The 18,719-nt window shown below is 39.2% G+C and overlaps 1 protein-coding gene across 2 annotated transcripts in view; it reads right to left on the reverse strand.

Annotated features, from left to right (window-relative positions):
• AMMECR1 (AMMECR nuclear protein 1) overlaps positions 1 to 18,719 on the reverse strand; it is a 112,773-nt gene that overhangs the window by 6,612 nt on the left and 87,442 nt on the right. For both annotated transcript variants that reach the window (XM_045472731.1, XM_045472732.1), the window contains 2 exons: positions 15,938 to 16,052; positions 1,322 to 1,412 (listed from right to left, as the gene is read on the reverse strand). In XM_045472731.1, the coding sequence (XP_045328687.1) occupies positions 1,322 to 1,412; positions 15,938 to 16,052 (206 nt within the window). The remainder of the gene's footprint in view (positions 1 to 1,321; positions 1,413 to 15,937; positions 16,053 to 18,719) is intronic.

Genomic DNA, 18,719 nt, shown 5'->3' on the forward strand with positions numbered 1-18,719 from the left:
AGGGCTACGGTCTCCTCCTGTACGGAAGCACATCTACCATCACACACCTTAAATTCTAGCTACCCATGATGGCCAACAACATTAGTTTGTTTGTTTTTTTTTTTTAATCTCAACCACAAAGACCAGAAATCTAAGAGGCTGGCCGTAACTGCTCAGTCATGTCTAGGTAGCAAACCACGGACACCGTACTCCCCTCTAACAGTGACACCTCTAAGAGGGAGGGAAAGGCCTAAATGTCATTCTGCCAAGTCAGCAGTAATTCAGACTCCCACACTAATTCATGGTAATTATTGTTCTTAATGGTATCTTCTGTGGTCAGTCAAGTGCCATTTGTGCGAAGTATTCAGAGGCATTTTTATTGGTTCTGACATGGGATGGTATACTAATATCCGAGGCCCTCTCTCTTCTGTAAGCTTTACGAAGCCAACAGAGCTACAGGATTAAGACATTTTCGACAGCAACCCAAATAAATCTTCAGATAGCTGTCTTCAAATCTAACTCCTGTCTGGGGGATGGGGGGGCAAAGGTGGGGGGAAATCTAATGATATTAGACTTTACTGTGATGTATCTCACATTTATATGAAACAAACGTGAGAAAACCAAATGACAGATGCTTTCTGATGAGAAAAATAAGCTCCATAAGATAAAGAAATATTCATTTCAACTAACATGAGATTGGAATTCAGTAGTGGCTAGAAAGGACCAGATACTACAGAGTGAAGACTTATTTTGTGTTACAGTGGTGGTTCATAAAGGTTTGTGCTACATCTGCAAAAACAAAAAAACTTTTGATTAGGAAGCGCAGAGCAAGCATATCAGACACTAATACTTCATTTAATCTCAGTGCTCCAGATCTTAATGGGAAACCTACAATGCTAATAGTAGCAAATGAGTAACAGGCAACCACCTAAGAATGAAACATTTGATACTGACAATGAACTGAGTGGCTGGCTGACTGTCAAACAAAAGGCTTGTTTGTGCCAAAAGGCTATACAGCACAACGGAATATGGGAATATGGCACTTCAAATTCGTAGCAAGCCATCGCCTAAGAATAAAACCCAAAGTTTACAAATCTTTGCTTTTGTGAAAGTACACTGTTGTGTGTTTTTGCTATCAAACTTTAGTGCAGGGACTCGACTCCTGTGTGAGGAATTCACCCATTTCATACAGACATTGCAGTGGCAGTGATGGAAGAATCACTTCTTATGATTTGACACTGATCAATTATCAGACATAACTGCAAGGTCAGATATCGCATTGCAATTTGTATATGTGTTCAAATTCTTCACCAGATCATACGAAATAAAGTACAACAATGACCTTGCTCCTTTGCAACCTCCGGTAGGTAGGTGGCGGTGCGTTTTGATCCTTTTTCATTGATGAATTCTATTCTAATGCCATGTACACCCACCTGAAAGAAATTGGCAGTTTTATTAGTACAGTCTTCTTCATAGAAACAGAAAGACAAAGTTATAATTTAACTCTCAAGAGAATGCAATCTTCCTTTCCCCTTGTTTTTAGAAGGGCCTATCATTTTTCTCTTTCCAAAGCCCTGACTTTGGGTGTGAGGGCCGTTATGATGGCCACGGAGACAGAAAACATCGATTTACGTGTGCCCAACATGTGTTGGGCTATGCTACTCTGTTTGGAATCGGAACACCCATTCTGGAGCTTGTATGTGGAATGAGACAGCCGATGGCAAGAATCCTGCCCCTGCTCCCAAACTGTGGCTCATGACAGTAAGGAACTAGACCAAGGAAGCTGACTCCCAAGAGACAGCAGATACACATCCTCTTTTCAGGTACAGTCACCACTTCAGATTCAGTTCTGAAACTCGTGGGGTTGCTGACTCCCTTCCCAAACTGTTGAGTCTCTTTCAAACCTTGAGTTGTATGTAGATGAGCAAACCCAGGTCAGAGTGAAAAAAGCCAACCACCACCAGATCCGACATCATCACCCCATTCCATATGATATCTCTAAGATATATGTCATGGCTTACGGTGGGCCTGTGGCAAGCCCTCACTGTCTGTCTACATCATTACCCTTACACGCTACTGCTAAATTTACGAGTGATAGGGATTTCAAATCGCTTTGGGGCAGGGCATTTTTGCAGTTTCTTATCTATTAACACAGAGACCACTATAACTCTATGGTGAAGCATGCAGACTTTTGGCGATGCCTTAAGAGAGGGGGTTCTCTGAGTGTGGGCAATTTCTGGCTAATGTTTTAAGAAAGTAATATACTTTTTCTCTGATTAGCATCTCGTCAGAAGGAATCTGTCTTTCCCCCTCATATCCTGCAGACTGGTATACAGAACTGAGGATCACGGGAGTTTCTTCTTTGTAAATGCTGATAGTAAAAATGAAATTTCAAAAGTATAACAATTCCAGTCCATTCTCCCAAACCTACAGTCGCTTTAGATCAATGGTCCCCCAGGGGAGTGTAAGGTCACCTGAAGGACTGGAGGGAGGATGTAAGACCAGGAAAACATTTTTATCCAGTAAAGAGGATTCTTTTCAGAGCAGGTGAGTGAAGTCATAGACCTGGACTCTTTCCATCTCTATGCAAAAACCTCTTTTGCTTGTTCTGCGCTTAGCCTGAAGTTTCCCAGTTTCTCAGAGAAGCAGAAGTCCTCTGAAAAAATCCATTTTGTCCTTTCCCTGGGGCCTCTTCACACATCCATACATTACAATCTGCCAGATCTTCTGAGAAGTTTGTTTTATGAAAGGCTATCTGTGTGGCGATTTCTTCTATTTAATATCAGTGTTCTTATGAATCTCCTTCTGCTGAAAATGCACTCAGGGCAGCTGTTTAGAAACTAACACAATAAGGCCTCCCATAACCTGTGGGAAATGACTGTGGACAGCTGAGAAGAAATATGAGGCTTGGCTATCAGGCATTTCCAGGATAAAGGACATCTACTAATCTCCCCACTGCCTGACACGGTACTGACACAATGACAAATTTGCAACAGTTTCTGTATACGGACTTTCTGATCTGTGACTTTGAAGTTTCTTTCCTTCAACAAGATCGGCCCCGTCGTAACTTGTTTTTAAAAATATACAGCAGGAACAGTTTGTGCTCCCATCCTTCACTGCAGTGAATCTTTGACTCAATTTATCAAAAATCTGTCATGTTAAAATGGGAAAGACTTTTGGTGTTTATTAAGGTGTCTAACCAAAACTGTGAGAAGAAGAAGAAGGTTTCGCTATTTGTGAGACGAGAGTGTTACACAAAATCAGGGGTATTTAACTGGTATGGGGCGGGGGGAATGGGAGCCGTGAAGTTTATCAGAATTTCAGAAGGTTTCATGCTTCAGCAAGTATAGTTTGGAAAAAGAACAACTCTGCAGGTGATTTTTATTCTAGGTTAACTAGAAAGCCTCTAATAATCGGTTTAGCTCTGACAGATTGTGGCTGGTTATTGAAAAAAAAAAGTGATTTAGGCAAATTGGAGGTGATTTAGACACATAAATCCTTTCTTCACAGGAGTGCATTGTGTTTTTTAACAAAAATTTCAGAGAGTTTTAAGCCTAGTAATTTAACAATTAAAGGTGATTACGACCAGCTGCATGGTGTATGAACAGTATCTCACTAAAGCTTACATATGTGTGTGTGTAGATATATTTACAGACATATATTTACATATTTACATATATATGAATATGTAAGTAGAAAGAAAGAGGTGACAGAGGTTAAGACTGAATTGGAAAGACATGCTGACCAAGATAAAAACGACTCGTTTACTTTTGTATTTTCAGAAGGGCCCACCATCGAACTTAATGTAACCAAAAAAAAAAAAAAAATCAAACTTCTCCCATTTAGAATTAGTAGCACATTTACAATTTTTAGTTCTTTTCTGTGTTCCTAGGATTCTGAACAGTTGAAAGTATCTGTAAATTGAAATGTAAGTATGGTGATTTTAAAGTGAACCTTTTGTGAGAAGTAGCTTATTTCATAGGTAAAAAAATATACTCCAGAGTGACAGAAATCCAAAACCACAGTGACTCATTTCTTCAACTGTTGGAATCCAGGAGAATGGCATTAATGTTCTGACCAGCATCAAAGCATAATAGCTTTTTGTCACCTGTTGAGCAACAGCATTTTCCTTTACTCCCAGAACCACAGACGCCACCAAAGAGTCATACTGCGCAATCAAAACCGGGGAGTGGAACATGGCCTGCTGTGGAGAATGACCGAATGTGGCCAACCTGTGGAAATCAGTGGCTTTGCAAATCAATTCCTCTCGACTGCAATGAGCGTGAAAACTAATCCTGTATTGTTTTGAGGGAGGAATGTGTCACCAGCTACGACTCCAAAATGCAATCCTCATATCGTAATAATCAAACATGATATTCGTATGATAATCGAATCCTCTGTTAGACTGGAGAATCCTTCGGCCTAGCTGCATCCCAAGAGACAAAGGCTATAGTGGCAATGATCAGCTAGAGAAGAGATCAGCTCACCAGGGTACTGAGATTCCCTACAGCAAACTAAAACTCTACCTCAGCGTTGTAGTTAACCTTCCGTTTCAGGGATGAATAAGGAGGTAGCACTGGGGAAACCCATGTCACCCCTAGTACCCCTAACATACACCCAACTGCCACTGCCCGAAGTACAGCCAGGTGGGCAAAAACTGGGGACTTGCAAATCGAGCCTTATGGGAGTCAAATGTTATTAGAAGGTCTGAGAAAAAAAATGCTTTCAAGGTCCATCAGCTGTGAGAATGTCCTTTTAATCAAGACTGTACTTTTGCTAAGCAAAGCTATAAATCAATTCGAATGGTAGTAAATTAAATGTAGGACTTATAGATAAGAGGATATGGAATTAAACAGAGCCATATCTGTGTGTGCCGAGAGGAACATTAAGGCCAGTTCAACAGACTCCTATTGCATGCTAAAAAGAAAGTCCTATTTGTTCGGAACCGTTCCATAGCGAGTGATTTTTATTAATGCCATTATACAATCTTTCGTTTTTAACATCGCCCAGAAAGATTAAATATCAAGATTAATGTTGAGACCCTAAAATGTATCTTGATTAGTCTAGAGCTGATTATTCACCTGGCCCCGTCCTCCTTCCTCCCTTGTCCATGCCGCTATTTGTTCACTCCTCTGTCAGAGAGCATGTGGGCCCAGAGAGAGAGATACATGCAAATTAATCAATTTTGCTACGTAGCAAAAGGTTTCATAGGAGAAGAGATTATAAATAATGGCTAAAATGAAGCTTCTAGACTCTCTGCAGCTTTCATTTATCCTTGTTATCTGGTCCCTTGTTAGAAATGTGGCTTCATTTAAAACTATTATCCTCTAATGCAGTGACTCTCAACACAGGAGCATTTAAAAAGTGCCCCCTCCTACCCCATTATGACACATGTCCATATTTTGCTCCTCACGACTGCACAAAGTTCCATACACATTAGTCTGTCTGTAAGGCAAGTGTAATCCACCAGCAGCACTACCAAAGGGCCTCACTTGTACTCGCAAGGCTGATGAGCAAGCCAACAATCTGGATATGCTAAACCATAAGAAGGAATCATCTGACTAAAAGCATCAGTGAGCATAAAACGTGCTATGGCTAAATCAGGTAGGCTCCATGCAAGCCGGGGACCATTTGGATCCACAATTACCTCCACAGTCCTGACCCTCAAAGCTAAATCTGCCCCTGAATACATCCTGGCCAATAAAACCAATCACCTCCTCAGGTTCATCCTGCCTTAGCAAATGCCACAGTTAGCCCCAAATGTTGGGTCTTAGTGACCAAATGTTGGGTTTCCTTGTAACAGTATGGCCCTAACTTAGTCCACTGATTTTCAGTGGATTCACTTGAATTAAAACACACACACACACACACACACACATATATATACACACACACACACATATATATATGTGTATATATTTAAAAACATATATGTATATGTGGGTATGTATATATGTATATATACATGTATACATAACATGTGGGTATGTGTGTGTGTGTGTGTGTGTGTGCACGCGCATGTATGTGTGTGTGTGTGCATATATAGATAGATAGATAGATAGATATTCAGGAAGTCAAGGAATTGAAAGTGCTTTGACCATATCTTTGTTCCTGATATCATTTGGCAAAATATGCTTTGCAATTAACAAAACAGCCAGTCACTGGTCATTCACATAAGACTGACCTGCCAGGCTCAATATGCCAGTTCCATTGAACTGAATAAAAGGACTCTGTTCCTAATGAGAGAAGCTCAGGATATTTGGCACACCCTTTAACCTTTAGAGGCTGGCATCATAGGAGACACACATGCTCTTTCACAAAACAGCCCATGGTACCACGGACAGAAACAAGCACTGCATTGGACAGCCCATGGGTCTGACCCAGAGTCTCGAGTTTCTTATATTCTTGGGAGAAAAAAGCCATATGTGGTATTTCTCCTAAAAGCCCCAAAACCACAATGCCACACATTCCACTCTTTCCCTCATAGCCCCACAGAGGCTTCTGGACGCCCCCACCTCAGCCTTCTGAAGACAGGGACTCTTCCTTCTCCCAGTGAAAACAAATTCACCGTAAAAAAGGAAAATATTCCATTATTCTTGGTCCTACTTTATGTGTATCATCTTGAATAATTCTCACTGGGGCAGGAAAAATTAAGATTTTAATCATAAAGGCTGATGATGATTTGTACAAATCCTAATGAATCACTTTCCTCAATCCTGATCCTAAAAACAACAAAAAAAGTAGATGACATATTATCCAGATCTGCGCATCAAATCCTCAGAGTTGTGAATCTGCACCACTTCAATCCACCCACCAATTTCAGAAGTACGTCTGAAATTTGGAAGGTGCCCATCTGATTAATAATGAACGCTTAAAAATTGTTAGCAATTAACACTTCAGAGTCTGGCCAAATCATACATCTTAAAAATAGCATTGTTGCAAATCATTTTTTTAACTCAGTTTTACTTCTGTAAACCTCAACAATCATAAACATGGATTTGTTTTTCCTGTTTATAAAAAGAGTACACACATATTACCGGGGAGGGGGGGAAATCTCTTTAGAAAGGTACACAAGAGAAAATAAAGATGTTCTGCAATCCTAGGACCACCTAGGAACAACTCTTGCCTTAGTGACTTGAAAAATAATGTCCTGGGGTGCCTGGGTGGCTCAATCAGTTCAGCATCTGACTTCAGCTCAGGTCATGATCTCACGGTTTGTGAGTTCGAGCCCCACGTTGGGCTCTGTGCTGACACCTGGGAGCCAGGAGCCTGCTTCAGATTCTGTGTCTCCCTCTCTCTCTGCCCCTCCCCTGCTCCCTCTCTCTCTCTCTGTCTCTCTCTCAGAAATAAATAAACATCAAAAGAATTTTAAAAAAGAAAGAAAGAAAAATAATGTTCTGAACCAACTAAGACAACACCATGGACTAACCTGTTAGGCCGTTTTTTATTTTATTTTTTATATTTTTTTAACTTACATCCAAGTTAGTTAGCATATGGTGCAACAATGATTTCAGGAGTAGATTCTTTAGTGCCCCTTACCCATTTAGCCCATCCCCCCTCCCACAACCCCTCCAGGAACCCTCTATTTGTCTCTTATGTTTTGTCCCCCTCCCTGTTTTTATATTATTTTTGCTTCCCTTCCCGTATGTTCTTTTGTTCTGTGTCTTAAAGTCCTAATATGAGTGAAATCATATGATATTTGTCTTTCTCTAAGTTCACTTAGCATAATACCCTCTAGTTCCATCCATGTACTTGCAAATGGCAAGATTTCATTCTTTTTGATTGCTGAGTGATATTCCACTGGATATGTATACTAGCCTGTTAGACCGTTTTTAATCCATCAGTTGACCCATGTCTATAGCTGCCCTTGTTTTCATCTCCTTTAAGTGAGATGCTTTTAGAAATGGAAGAAATACTAGAAAAGTTGGTCAAAAAGGATAACCGATTGCAAAGCTATCATTCGGGCACAAGTAACCTTTTAATATATTCTACCCTGAAAACTCTGCTTTGTCATCAACCTCAGCTGAAGTTATTTTTTTTTACTGTTATTTTTTGAAAGCAACCACAAAGGTCTCCTTGACCAAAATGCATATGTACTGCTCTTTTCTAAAATCCCTGCAAATTAGTCACCTGTAGATTTAGAAATTAGTTCAGTCTCCATGGACTGATTCTTGGCTTTCGCAGAGCTTACCAAAGGACCAATTAGTGCCAATTTTGATTCCTGTAGGAGCCTCGGACATCTTGTCTATCAGGAATGCAAGCCTGCCAATTTATTTCACAAAAGCCACTGAAAAATCTGATAACATTTATTTTAACTAATAACAGACACACAGCTCTAAAATACCTGAGCTAGCTAATAATCACCCCCATGAACTTTTAAAGAATTAGCTAAGATTTTAAATAAAGCATGGCTAATGAAGAGGTGCTTTGAAAAACTGTGAAGCCAAACATGTTTATAGATCATGTGCAATGAAAGAAACTGTTCTTAAGGTTTTGCAGACATGCAGTGACAGCTCAGTGTACAATTAAGGAAAAAAAAAAAACCAATTCTCTGTAATGATTAATTATAATGAGCATTCCTTAAAAATTGAACATCCTGAAGCTTTCCAAGGAAAGTTCAGGCAACACAGGTGACCTTTAAATAAAAAGCCTGCTTTTCATCAAAAGTTAGAAAAATGCATTCCTACCATTTTTAAGGGGATGAGGAAGGGAGTGAATTTACAGGCAAAGAGAACTCAAGTCAAGAAATTTTCTTAAAATCCAGACATGTGAATCAGTGTGCTTTTCAAAGGCTGTGGAAGAAAAACACCTCTTGGCAAATACTTAATATGAAATAATGTTGTTTGCCTGATAAGAGACAGAAAAATCTTATACAGGTTAGAACTGTACATGGAGTATGGGACTCGATACAGTTTTACTCAGGCTACAAAAGAGATTTGTTCCTAAAAGGTTACATATGTGTTGAATTTATGTAAATGGATTAATCTTGAAGTCACCAGGAAGGCCTTAAAGAAACTCTATAGTGAGTCCTTCTGCAAAGCAAAATATCTTTGTCAAGTGAACAGTCACTCCCTAATATATTTACCTCATTTAGATTTATAAATGTAATGTTGACTTAAAACAGGGGATGATGCAGTAATAAAATGTGGCATTAGCTGTTTAGAATAGTTTTCTTCTGAAAGAGAAATCTTTGGTGGAAAGGAAATCTAGAATGTACAGCTTCAAAAACTGGACTGTTCACCTTTGTTGCCACCCTCCCATTTTAAAAGGTAGGGCTCTGTTATGACTTCTAAAGGGCTAGTGGTGATTCATTCTCTGGTAGTAAAATCAAACAGAAGCCATTTTGAAAAGGGGGGTGGTCACAGCATCAACGGAGGTCAGCCTCCGGAGAGACCTTAGGTATTATTTAGTCCAACTTTTCTAGCATCCTGGTGAGGAAACAGAGATCCAGGGAGGAGCAGACTATAATGCAACTACTAGGAGGGAAAAGGCTGGAAGGGTCTGTGGCTTTGGGGGAAGAAGCAGGAAAATGCCCTCCCCCCCCCCCCCCCCCCCCACCAACCAACACACTGGGAGAAAAGCAGGAAGCAAGTGGAGGAGGCCTGACGACAGACCACATTGTGCACGCCCATTTCACCAACGGTACCAATAGCTACAGGAAATTTCCATGCATCAAATCACCTTCTAGAAGTTACTTTACTTTGTTTGGCTTGCTTCCCCACTAGACTTCTAATACACAGAAGTGCTGATTCACAGCAAATGCTTTACTAGATGGCCAGGAAGCTTGAAGCATTCCCTTCCCAATGTTCCACGGCACTTGAAAATAATGTTTCAAGTACAGCATCAGGACAAAGACTAAATTATTGTAACAATAGTGGCACATCTTATACAAAAATCTCAATGTCCCTGAGAAATACAAAGCATATATATATATATAGAAGCAAAGCAAGGTTATATCATAGTTAGGGGAAAATAATGAGGGGGAGGTAGAACATATCCAACGAGAAGCCGTTTCATTTCAACGTGAGTCATGCGAAACATCTGTGTCTGAATGGGAACTCTGTTTTCAGCAGTACATTGAGAGGAGCTAGAAAAATGTAAACCTTTAAGGGGGGGAAGGGAGGGTGAGAAGGAGATCGTGACCTTCTAAAATATATGAGAGATAATGACGATAGCCAATTTACTCATCTGATTATGCCTGTGAAGGTGATTACAAAAGCAGGATATTATTAACTGCAAACAAACACGTCAGAAATGGAGCTGTGATCGCTCAGAAGGTGTGCTTTTTAAAGTCAAGTACACCACTCGGAGTACTGGGACTCTAACAAGCTCACCCACAATGACAGATGTTTTGGTACTTTAGGGACAGAGCGAGACTAGGGGCTTGGGGTCTAGCTCTATACTCTGGGGATAGGTTTTTGGTATCAGACTAGAATCATGCTGGCCAGCCCCACACAGCACGGGTTGATTTCATGTAAGTGTTCGGTGCTAAAAAGGAATAGTCCACGATCCAAATGACAGCGGTATACAGAGTTGAGGTATCAGTGATCCAGGGAGCCAGATATAACAAAAAGCGCCTTATGGTTTGTGAAAACGTTACTAATCTATTGAAATATGACCTAACGGTCTACTTTAGAATTCTTCCTCATGCCTTCAAAATGGAAGCACAGAAATAAAGGATGCTTGACTATAATCTAGAAAATACTTTGTCTTTTGTCAGCAAACTGCTACATGAGCTCCTGCAAGATCACTGGTTATATACCGGCTATACAAGTTCTCCTACAAGCAAAAAAGCTTACTCATTTATATCATCTTGAAAATGACACACTTAGAGTCACCCCTTAGGTCAGACTGCAGCTGTTGTAATGTCATTGGTTTGATATCCTTTCAGATCTTGAAAAACAAACATGGCTCCCAAATGGTATAACTATACATGTTCTAGCCTGTATATTATTTTCAAGGACTCCAACATACTGCCTGAGTGTTTCTTTCTTTCTGAAGTACCATGTCTGCCCATCATCCTGTCATTCAGAATTAAGAGAATCCTGTCAACTGAAGAACACAGAACAATGGTAATAAGTTTTTGCGTTCAAACACCAGGCAGATCACTTCAGATTTCACCCTAGGGGAGCAATTTTCCTCATTTAACAGCCATTTTAGCCTCACAGATATATATTTCAATTTATCAGTTAATGAATTTTTCCCCCATATCATTTACTCTTCGTCCTTCTCATACATACCTACCAGGGCAATAAGTACACCACAATGGGGACAAGAATGAGCATTTCTCAGAAGGGTGGGGCCAGAGTTCCAATTTGTCTTTATGGTCTTTGAGGATGGTTTTGTTGGTTTTTAAATCACTACACAGATTCCTTGACAGGCCACCTACAGACACTCATTTTACATGTTATGATTATTATTTGAGGATATATATAACATGGAAGCATCACCGATCATTCTGTCAATTCAACACTGACTCGAAGTTAATTACATCTACTTGTGAAACCATTTATCAAACGTCCCTCACAGTATCAAAGAGAAGCATTCTAGCCTCTAAAACCACGTCCGATTGATGTAAATCCCACCTTCTTATTAACTTCCATTATAAAATTAGAGACATGTAACCAAAACAGAGGTCCCAAACAGGCTCAGTTAAAAACCATGGATGAAGAAAAAGAGGAGGGCAGTAGCCGGCTCTGTGGTAGCTCACTTGTTTCCTCATCATTTGAAAATTAGGTGGCTATTACCACCGGTCACGTCCCTCGTCTTCATGACCACAGGGGTGTCTCTCTTGTTACCGAAGTTACTCACCTCTATGCTTTGGGACCTCTAGACTTAGCCCTCTTCCGGCTTTGATCTGGGCATTTGCGCCCCTTTAATTAGGAATTCGATTGCAGTAACACGCTTCACCGGTGGGGGTCAACTCTCCAACTGCCCTTCTACCAGAAAAGCCCTATGTTAGAGGCTTCTGCTTATATAAAACATACTCGTTACTGATCTTTGACTTAAACGTTCTCTCTATTAAAATTCTGTAATCATCTCCTGTTTCCCCCTGTGGCATAAACATATGCAGCTCTTTGCAGTTCAGGTTAAATTTAGATACTTATGGTGAATACGAGATTTCATTCTTGGAAGAAAAGGGATACCTATTTGACAGTGGGAAATTTCTCCAAGTGAAACGTATGCTTCCATAATATAGACTGACCCCCTTGTAAAGGCAATTTGCAATACAAGTAATTAACTTATATATAAAGATAAACCATAAACAAAGGCTTTCCCACAATCGTTTTTAATAATGACTGTATATTCGATATGGCCTCAATTACATGAATATGCACATTTATTGATACAAAGACACAGAAAAATAATTTAAAGAAATATTCCAAAATGTTAACAGTAGTTATCTCAGAACAGCATAATTACAAATGGCTTGCCTTTCTTTATAATTTTGGAATTTCCAAAGTTTTCTTGTTCAATAAATTAGAATCACTGTACTATTATGGACAATAGGTTTAAATGTGTATGTGCATAGGCATATATGCCTTTTTAGTCTGGTAAAATACACATAATATTGGGGCGCCTGGGTGGTGCAGTCGGTTAAGCGTCCGACTTCAGCCAGGTCACGAGCTCGCGGTCCGGGAGTTCGAGCCCCGCGTCAGGCTCTGGGCTGATGGCTCAGAGCCTGGAGCCTGTTTCCGATTCTGTGTCTCCCTCTCTCTCTGCCCCGCCCCCGTTCATGCTCTCTCTCTGTCCCAAAAATAAAAATAAATGTTGGAAAAAAAAATTAAAATACACATAATATGAAATTTACCATTTTCACCCTTCTTAAGTGTACAGTTCAGTGGCACCAAGTACATTAACAATGTTGTACAGCATCCAGTTCCATAACTTTTTCATCACCCTGAATGGAAACCCTGTACCCATTAAACGCAGTCAGCCCCTCCCCCAACCCGTGGCCACCACTAATGTGCTCTCTCTATGGAGGTGACCATTCAGGGTATTTCATATAAACAGAACCACACAGTATGCGGTCCTTTGTGCTTAGCTTCTTTCCCTTAGCATAATGTATCTAAGGTTCCTCCATGTGTCACTACTTCATTTCTTTTTCTGGCCGAATAATATTCCATTGGATGGATATGCTGCATTTCGTTTATCCATTCATATGTTGATATACATTTGTCTTGTGTCTACCTTTTGGCTATTATGAATAGCGCTGCTATAAACATCTGTGTACAAGTTTTTGTTTCAACATCTGTTTTCATTTTGGGGGGGAGGGTATATACCTAGGAGTGCAAATGGCTTGACATATGCTTTTTAAAAAATGCTTTTAATTCTACTTTGGTATTCTGTATTTCAAGTAACCAGTGTCTTTCCAGAATTATTAAGGATAACCCTTATGACAGCATCCCCATAATAATACCATACCATTTTTAATCACTGACTATGGTATATTTTTTTAAGCCCAAATCACATTCTTGTACTTAAAAAAATATAATTTTCACCTTTACTCTTTGGGAACAAATTTCTCTTATGCTAAATACTTCAAGCTATGATGAACTAACTAAAAAGGACAGTCTATTCCTCTAGGCATAGCCATTCTGACAGTCCCTAATTCACTTTCAAATACCTGTATGTTACAAGTACAAATATACATGTATTTTTGTTGTTATTAGTTTAACCAGAAGGTTATCAGTAAATAGATGTCAATATTTAAGCCTTAAGGAATGCATCAAATATACAATATACAGGGGCACCTGGGTGGCTCAGTCGGTTAAGTGTCCAACTTCGGCTCCGGTCATGCTCTCATGGCTCCTGGGTTCAAGCCCCGTGTCGGGCTCTGTGCTGACAGCTCAGAGCCTGGAGCCTGCTTCCCATTTGTGTCTCCCTCTCTCTCTCTCTGCCCCTCTCCCACTCACACATTGTCTCTCAAAAATGAATAAACGTTAAAACAATTAAAAATAAAATAAAACAAATATATAATATACAACATATGAAGGTTAACTTTAGCTGTAGACCATACTTGACGTGGGCTAAAGAAGAGGGTGGTGCACTGTGCACCTGCCCGTAGTGATTTAACTACTATTGGATTCTCCCATTTTTCCTTCCCTCCAAAAGACATGCATGCATATTTATGCAATATACATTCATGCCATACACATGCACAATTGCGCATGTGCAAACCCCCACACACCACAACTATACTTCCAAACTCAGTGATAGCAAATAAGAGTAGGAGTGGTTTTGTAGCTCAGTCATCCCTTAGATTTCAGGCTTGTCCCCCGTTATCGCTTCTACCCCTACCCCTACACACACGGCACTCTGCAATTCAGAAAGCAGAAATAAAATTCTAGCTAGAGAAGAGGAAGGAGTAGCCTTCAAACATTCAAAGAACCACCCAAATTTTAATATTTGTTAATAAGTGAGGGATATAATTTGGGATCATTTAAAACTAAAACACTGGGGAATGCTCCCGTGATATTGATAGACTTCTCTTTAAGAAAAATTCAAATAGGAGCGATGAACTTCTAGAAAACAATCAATTAGGACATTTTAATGCTATGAAAGGTTTTACACCATCCAACTTGGCTCCGATCAACAGTAGCAACTGATTTTATTTTTTCCTTTACAAAAAAAAAAAAATCCCCAAATGCTTTCATATTCTGATAATACTCCAAAAAAACCCCATGTACTACAAAACTCAAAAGGAACTCTTTTGTCCTACTCTCTGCAGAGTGTCTTTTTAACAGCTCAGGTATTAACAACAATAATTTATATCATAGAGATTTTTTCTAATGAAGATTAGGAACTTTATAAATGTCACATTCTATAGGTGGAAAACTGAATGGCAGTGGAATAAGTTGTCCCAAGTCTCACAAGGAATCAGGGCAAAGCCAAAAATAAAATTCAGGTCCCATCAATTATCAAGACAGTGATCTGTCCACAAGGAAAAGTATCTCAGTTACCATGGCAGGTGGCCATTCTAAAAAGGCAGAAAAATTAAAACATGTTCTACCGTAAAGATACAGTCCCGTCATTCATGAGTGTTTATGTGAGAGGATGCTACGTGTATCTCTGAAGTCCCATTGTTTCACTCTTGGAGTACTTATTTCTTGACGCTTTGTGCATACTTCTTTTTCTCTGCTTGTAGACTATAAGACACTTTATGGTGGGGACCAAATCTGAGGACTTTTGTGTATGTAGCACAGTGCCTTGAATGTAGTATGCATTCAGTAATGTGTGCACATTTGTGTGTGAAATTTCATGGAAATACGGTCAACTATCTCCTCCCAACCACCAAAAACAAATCATAGTGAGAACCTCCAAACTTCCTTAAAAAGCCAACCCCACATACTACACAATAAAAAATATGATTGATGTAGGCTATTTCGATAACGACAATGCTCAAGAGATACCCGAGATGTGACCTTAGTATTATTTGTCAGCGTGTTTAAGTGCATAAATTAAGGTAGCCCAGAATGAATTGACGTGATTTAAGTGTAGTTATCCAACACCCTGTGTGTATCCACATGCTGATTTCCCCAACTGCTGTATTATCCTGTCTTGCTCCTTGCTTCTGAGATATATCCTCTGACCACCTAGCTGCTTGGAGGTCGTTATGACCAAAACACATCAGAATGGAAATAAGAGGAGAAATAAATTCCAATCAGTCCTTACTACTTATTAACAGCTTTTGTGAGGTGCTGTGGTAGAGTAACAGGATGGAAACAAACAGCAACTTCAGTTTGGGGATTAAAACAACACATGCCTTAAAAAAAACAAAAAACAGCAGCTCCTTCACTGATATCTCATTGATCAGATGTGAGGTTTATTTATCCATGTGACTCTCCACCTCCACCCCACTAGAGAATGGGCTGAAAGAGTTGTTTTCTGGGCCTAATTTTTAACATTTACTCAGGAATTACCTTCATTTTTCTTTAAGAAATTTCTATAGTCTTACCTCCCAGTCCAAATAATCACAGACATCTTCAAAGTTAGTGAGCAGAGACACTGAGCAGAACAGCCGTGGTAACTCATCCCTTGTCATTGGGGGAAAACGGCTATCTTTAAGGGCACTGTTGAAAACAAAGCAAATATTAAAGCAACCACTAGGTATGAAAGACTCCTACTTTCAAATGCAGTCATTTGAAAAAGGTTAAGAGACACACAAAAAAAATCAGTAAGGTGCCAAAGACGCCAATGATCTTCAAATGTATTCAAAGATTTTAGAAGTCATTTTTTTTTTTCATTCAATAGACTGTTTATCAGCCAATCCTGTGACCAATTGCAAAGAGTGAGTGGTCAATTACATTTACTGTACAGTCATTTCCTGGTGCACTTCCTGTTACTTGTAGAATCTGAGAATATTTTAGTTTACTTTTGAGAAGAATAAAAACCAGACCAGTAGAAATTTTGGGGAAGACTTCTAGATCTAGGGCTGGTGGAAAAAAAAATATATAGTTAAAAAAAAGTTCACACTAGGTTGGCCAGTTACCATAGAACAGCACTCAGAGTTCAAAAACGATCAAAATTTCATTTTCTTCAAGCAAAAGAAATCAAAGAAAATTAAAATAATCATGCAAATTACTGACTAAAAATACAGGGCTTTCAGGCCCCCTATAAAGGGTAATTCAAGATATGACTCAAAAATTGTGAAACTGCAGGAAATTGGGCTAATCTAGGAAATAAAAGTATGATTAGGAGACCATTAATCACATCAATGGATTTCTGAGTACATCAACTCTGATTGGATCCTGTAATCAAGGGTAATATACTACAGTGCCAAATTCTAGAAAAACCCCTACTGTAAAGGACAAAGATGTTGGAAGACCATAATTCTCCCTGCAATAGAAGAAAAGACAGAAAATACACAGACATGCGCACACACACGGGGACGCTGTATGTTTCTTACACTTTTAAAAGAAACTACCTCCTGGTCAAGAAAAACAAACACACCTCTGATTATACTTTATGTTAGTGGCACTTCTGGCATTTGTGCCATCGATCTTCAAGTCTTCAAATACAAATGTCCTATATAGCAGCCAGACTCAGAAAATATTCTCACAGATTAATCCCTGGAAGTTCAAACTTAGAGCCTACAAACTGCATGGGTTATAACAAAGTTCCATGGCCCTTAGAAATCACTTAATACCTTTTTCAGGGACTTCCTCATTGCTGGATTTTTTTTTTTTTTCATTTTTCCATCCCTTCCTTTGCATTCTGAAACTCGTTTATTGTATTGTAAAAATATAACCCCTATGTTTGTATTGTTTTAATGTCTATTTATTTTGAGAAAGAGAGAGAGAGAGAGAGGAGCAGGGGAGGTGTAGAGAGAGAGGGAGAGAGAGAATCCCAAGCAGGCTCCACACTGTCAGCATGGAGTCCAGTGCAGGGCTCGAACCCATGAACCGTGAGATCATGACCTGAGCCGAAACCAAGAGTCAGCAGTTCAATGAACTGAGCCCCCTCTGGCGCCCCTCATTGCATTTTGGTGATGGTTCTATCCTACTATTCAAAGGAAAATGCTTATAGAAAGATATGTACTATATAAAGTATAAAGGTGTTTTCCCATTCAAGGAGCCAAGATTAGCCAAGAAATTCAGGATATCTGTGATAATTTATACTCTGAGAACAGCATTTCACTATTTTACAATTTAACAACATAACTTTTCCAGAGTTTGGCCTCTTTTATTTTCCTGTTGGCAGATAAAATTAAAAATATTTTTTTCAGGCTCTCATCCAAAGCCAAGATAAAGACATGTATATGTGTGTATAACCAACACCCTTGCCCCTAACAAACACACATACTGAACAGAAGTTCTAAAACATAGAAGAATCTCACGCACTACAACAAAAAGGCTGTTTTAACTCTTTTTAAGCATGTAGTTCTGTGTGATTAAGTACGTTCACAGTGTTGTACGACCATCACTACCATCTATCTCTAGAACTTTTATCATCTTGCCAACTTAAACACAGTATTCATTCAATATGAACTCCCCACTCCTTCTTCCTTCCAGCCCTTAGCAAAAGTGTAATTTAAATATACTTTCATAATTTCAAATAATTATAATAATAGGGTCATTAATGTTTTTATATGTATATAACTACTTATGGAGATATAATTCACATACCATAAAATTCACCCATTAATGTATACAATTTAATGGGTTTTACTTTATTCACAGAGTTATACAACCATCGCCACTATCCAATTTTAAAACATTTTGTCACACCAAAAGAAGCCTCATACCTGTTAGCAGTCAGTCTCCATTCTTCCCTGCCCCCAGCTCCTGGCAAGCATTAATCTACTTTCTGTCTATGGATTTGCCCATTCTGGAGTTGTCATGTAAGTGGAATTGTACAATGTGGGGCTTTTTGTGGCTGTTTTTTTAGCATAGTATTTTGGACATTTCATCCAAGCTGTAGAGCTTGTATCAGTACTTCATCTTTTAATTGCCTAATAATATTCGATTGTGTGGCCATATCACATTTTGTGATCTGTTTCTCTGGTGAGAAGCATTTGGGCTGTTTCCACTTTTTGGCTACTATGAATAATGCTGCTGTAAACACGCATGTATGAGTTTCTGTGTGGACATATGTTTGCATTTCTCTTGGGGAGAGATGTAAGAGTGGAATTGCTGGGTCATATGGTAATTCTATGTTTAATTCTTTTTAATGTTTATTTATTTTTGAGAAAGAGGGTGCACGTGCACAAGCAGGGGAGGGGCACAGAGAGAGACAGA

The sequence above is a fragment of the Leopardus geoffroyi genome, chromosome X, assembly GCF_018350155.1.
Source record: "Leopardus geoffroyi isolate Oge1 chromosome X, O.geoffroyi_Oge1_pat1.0, whole genome shotgun sequence".
Taxonomy (NCBI): Eukaryota; Metazoa; Chordata; class Mammalia; order Carnivora; family Felidae; genus Leopardus; species Leopardus geoffroyi.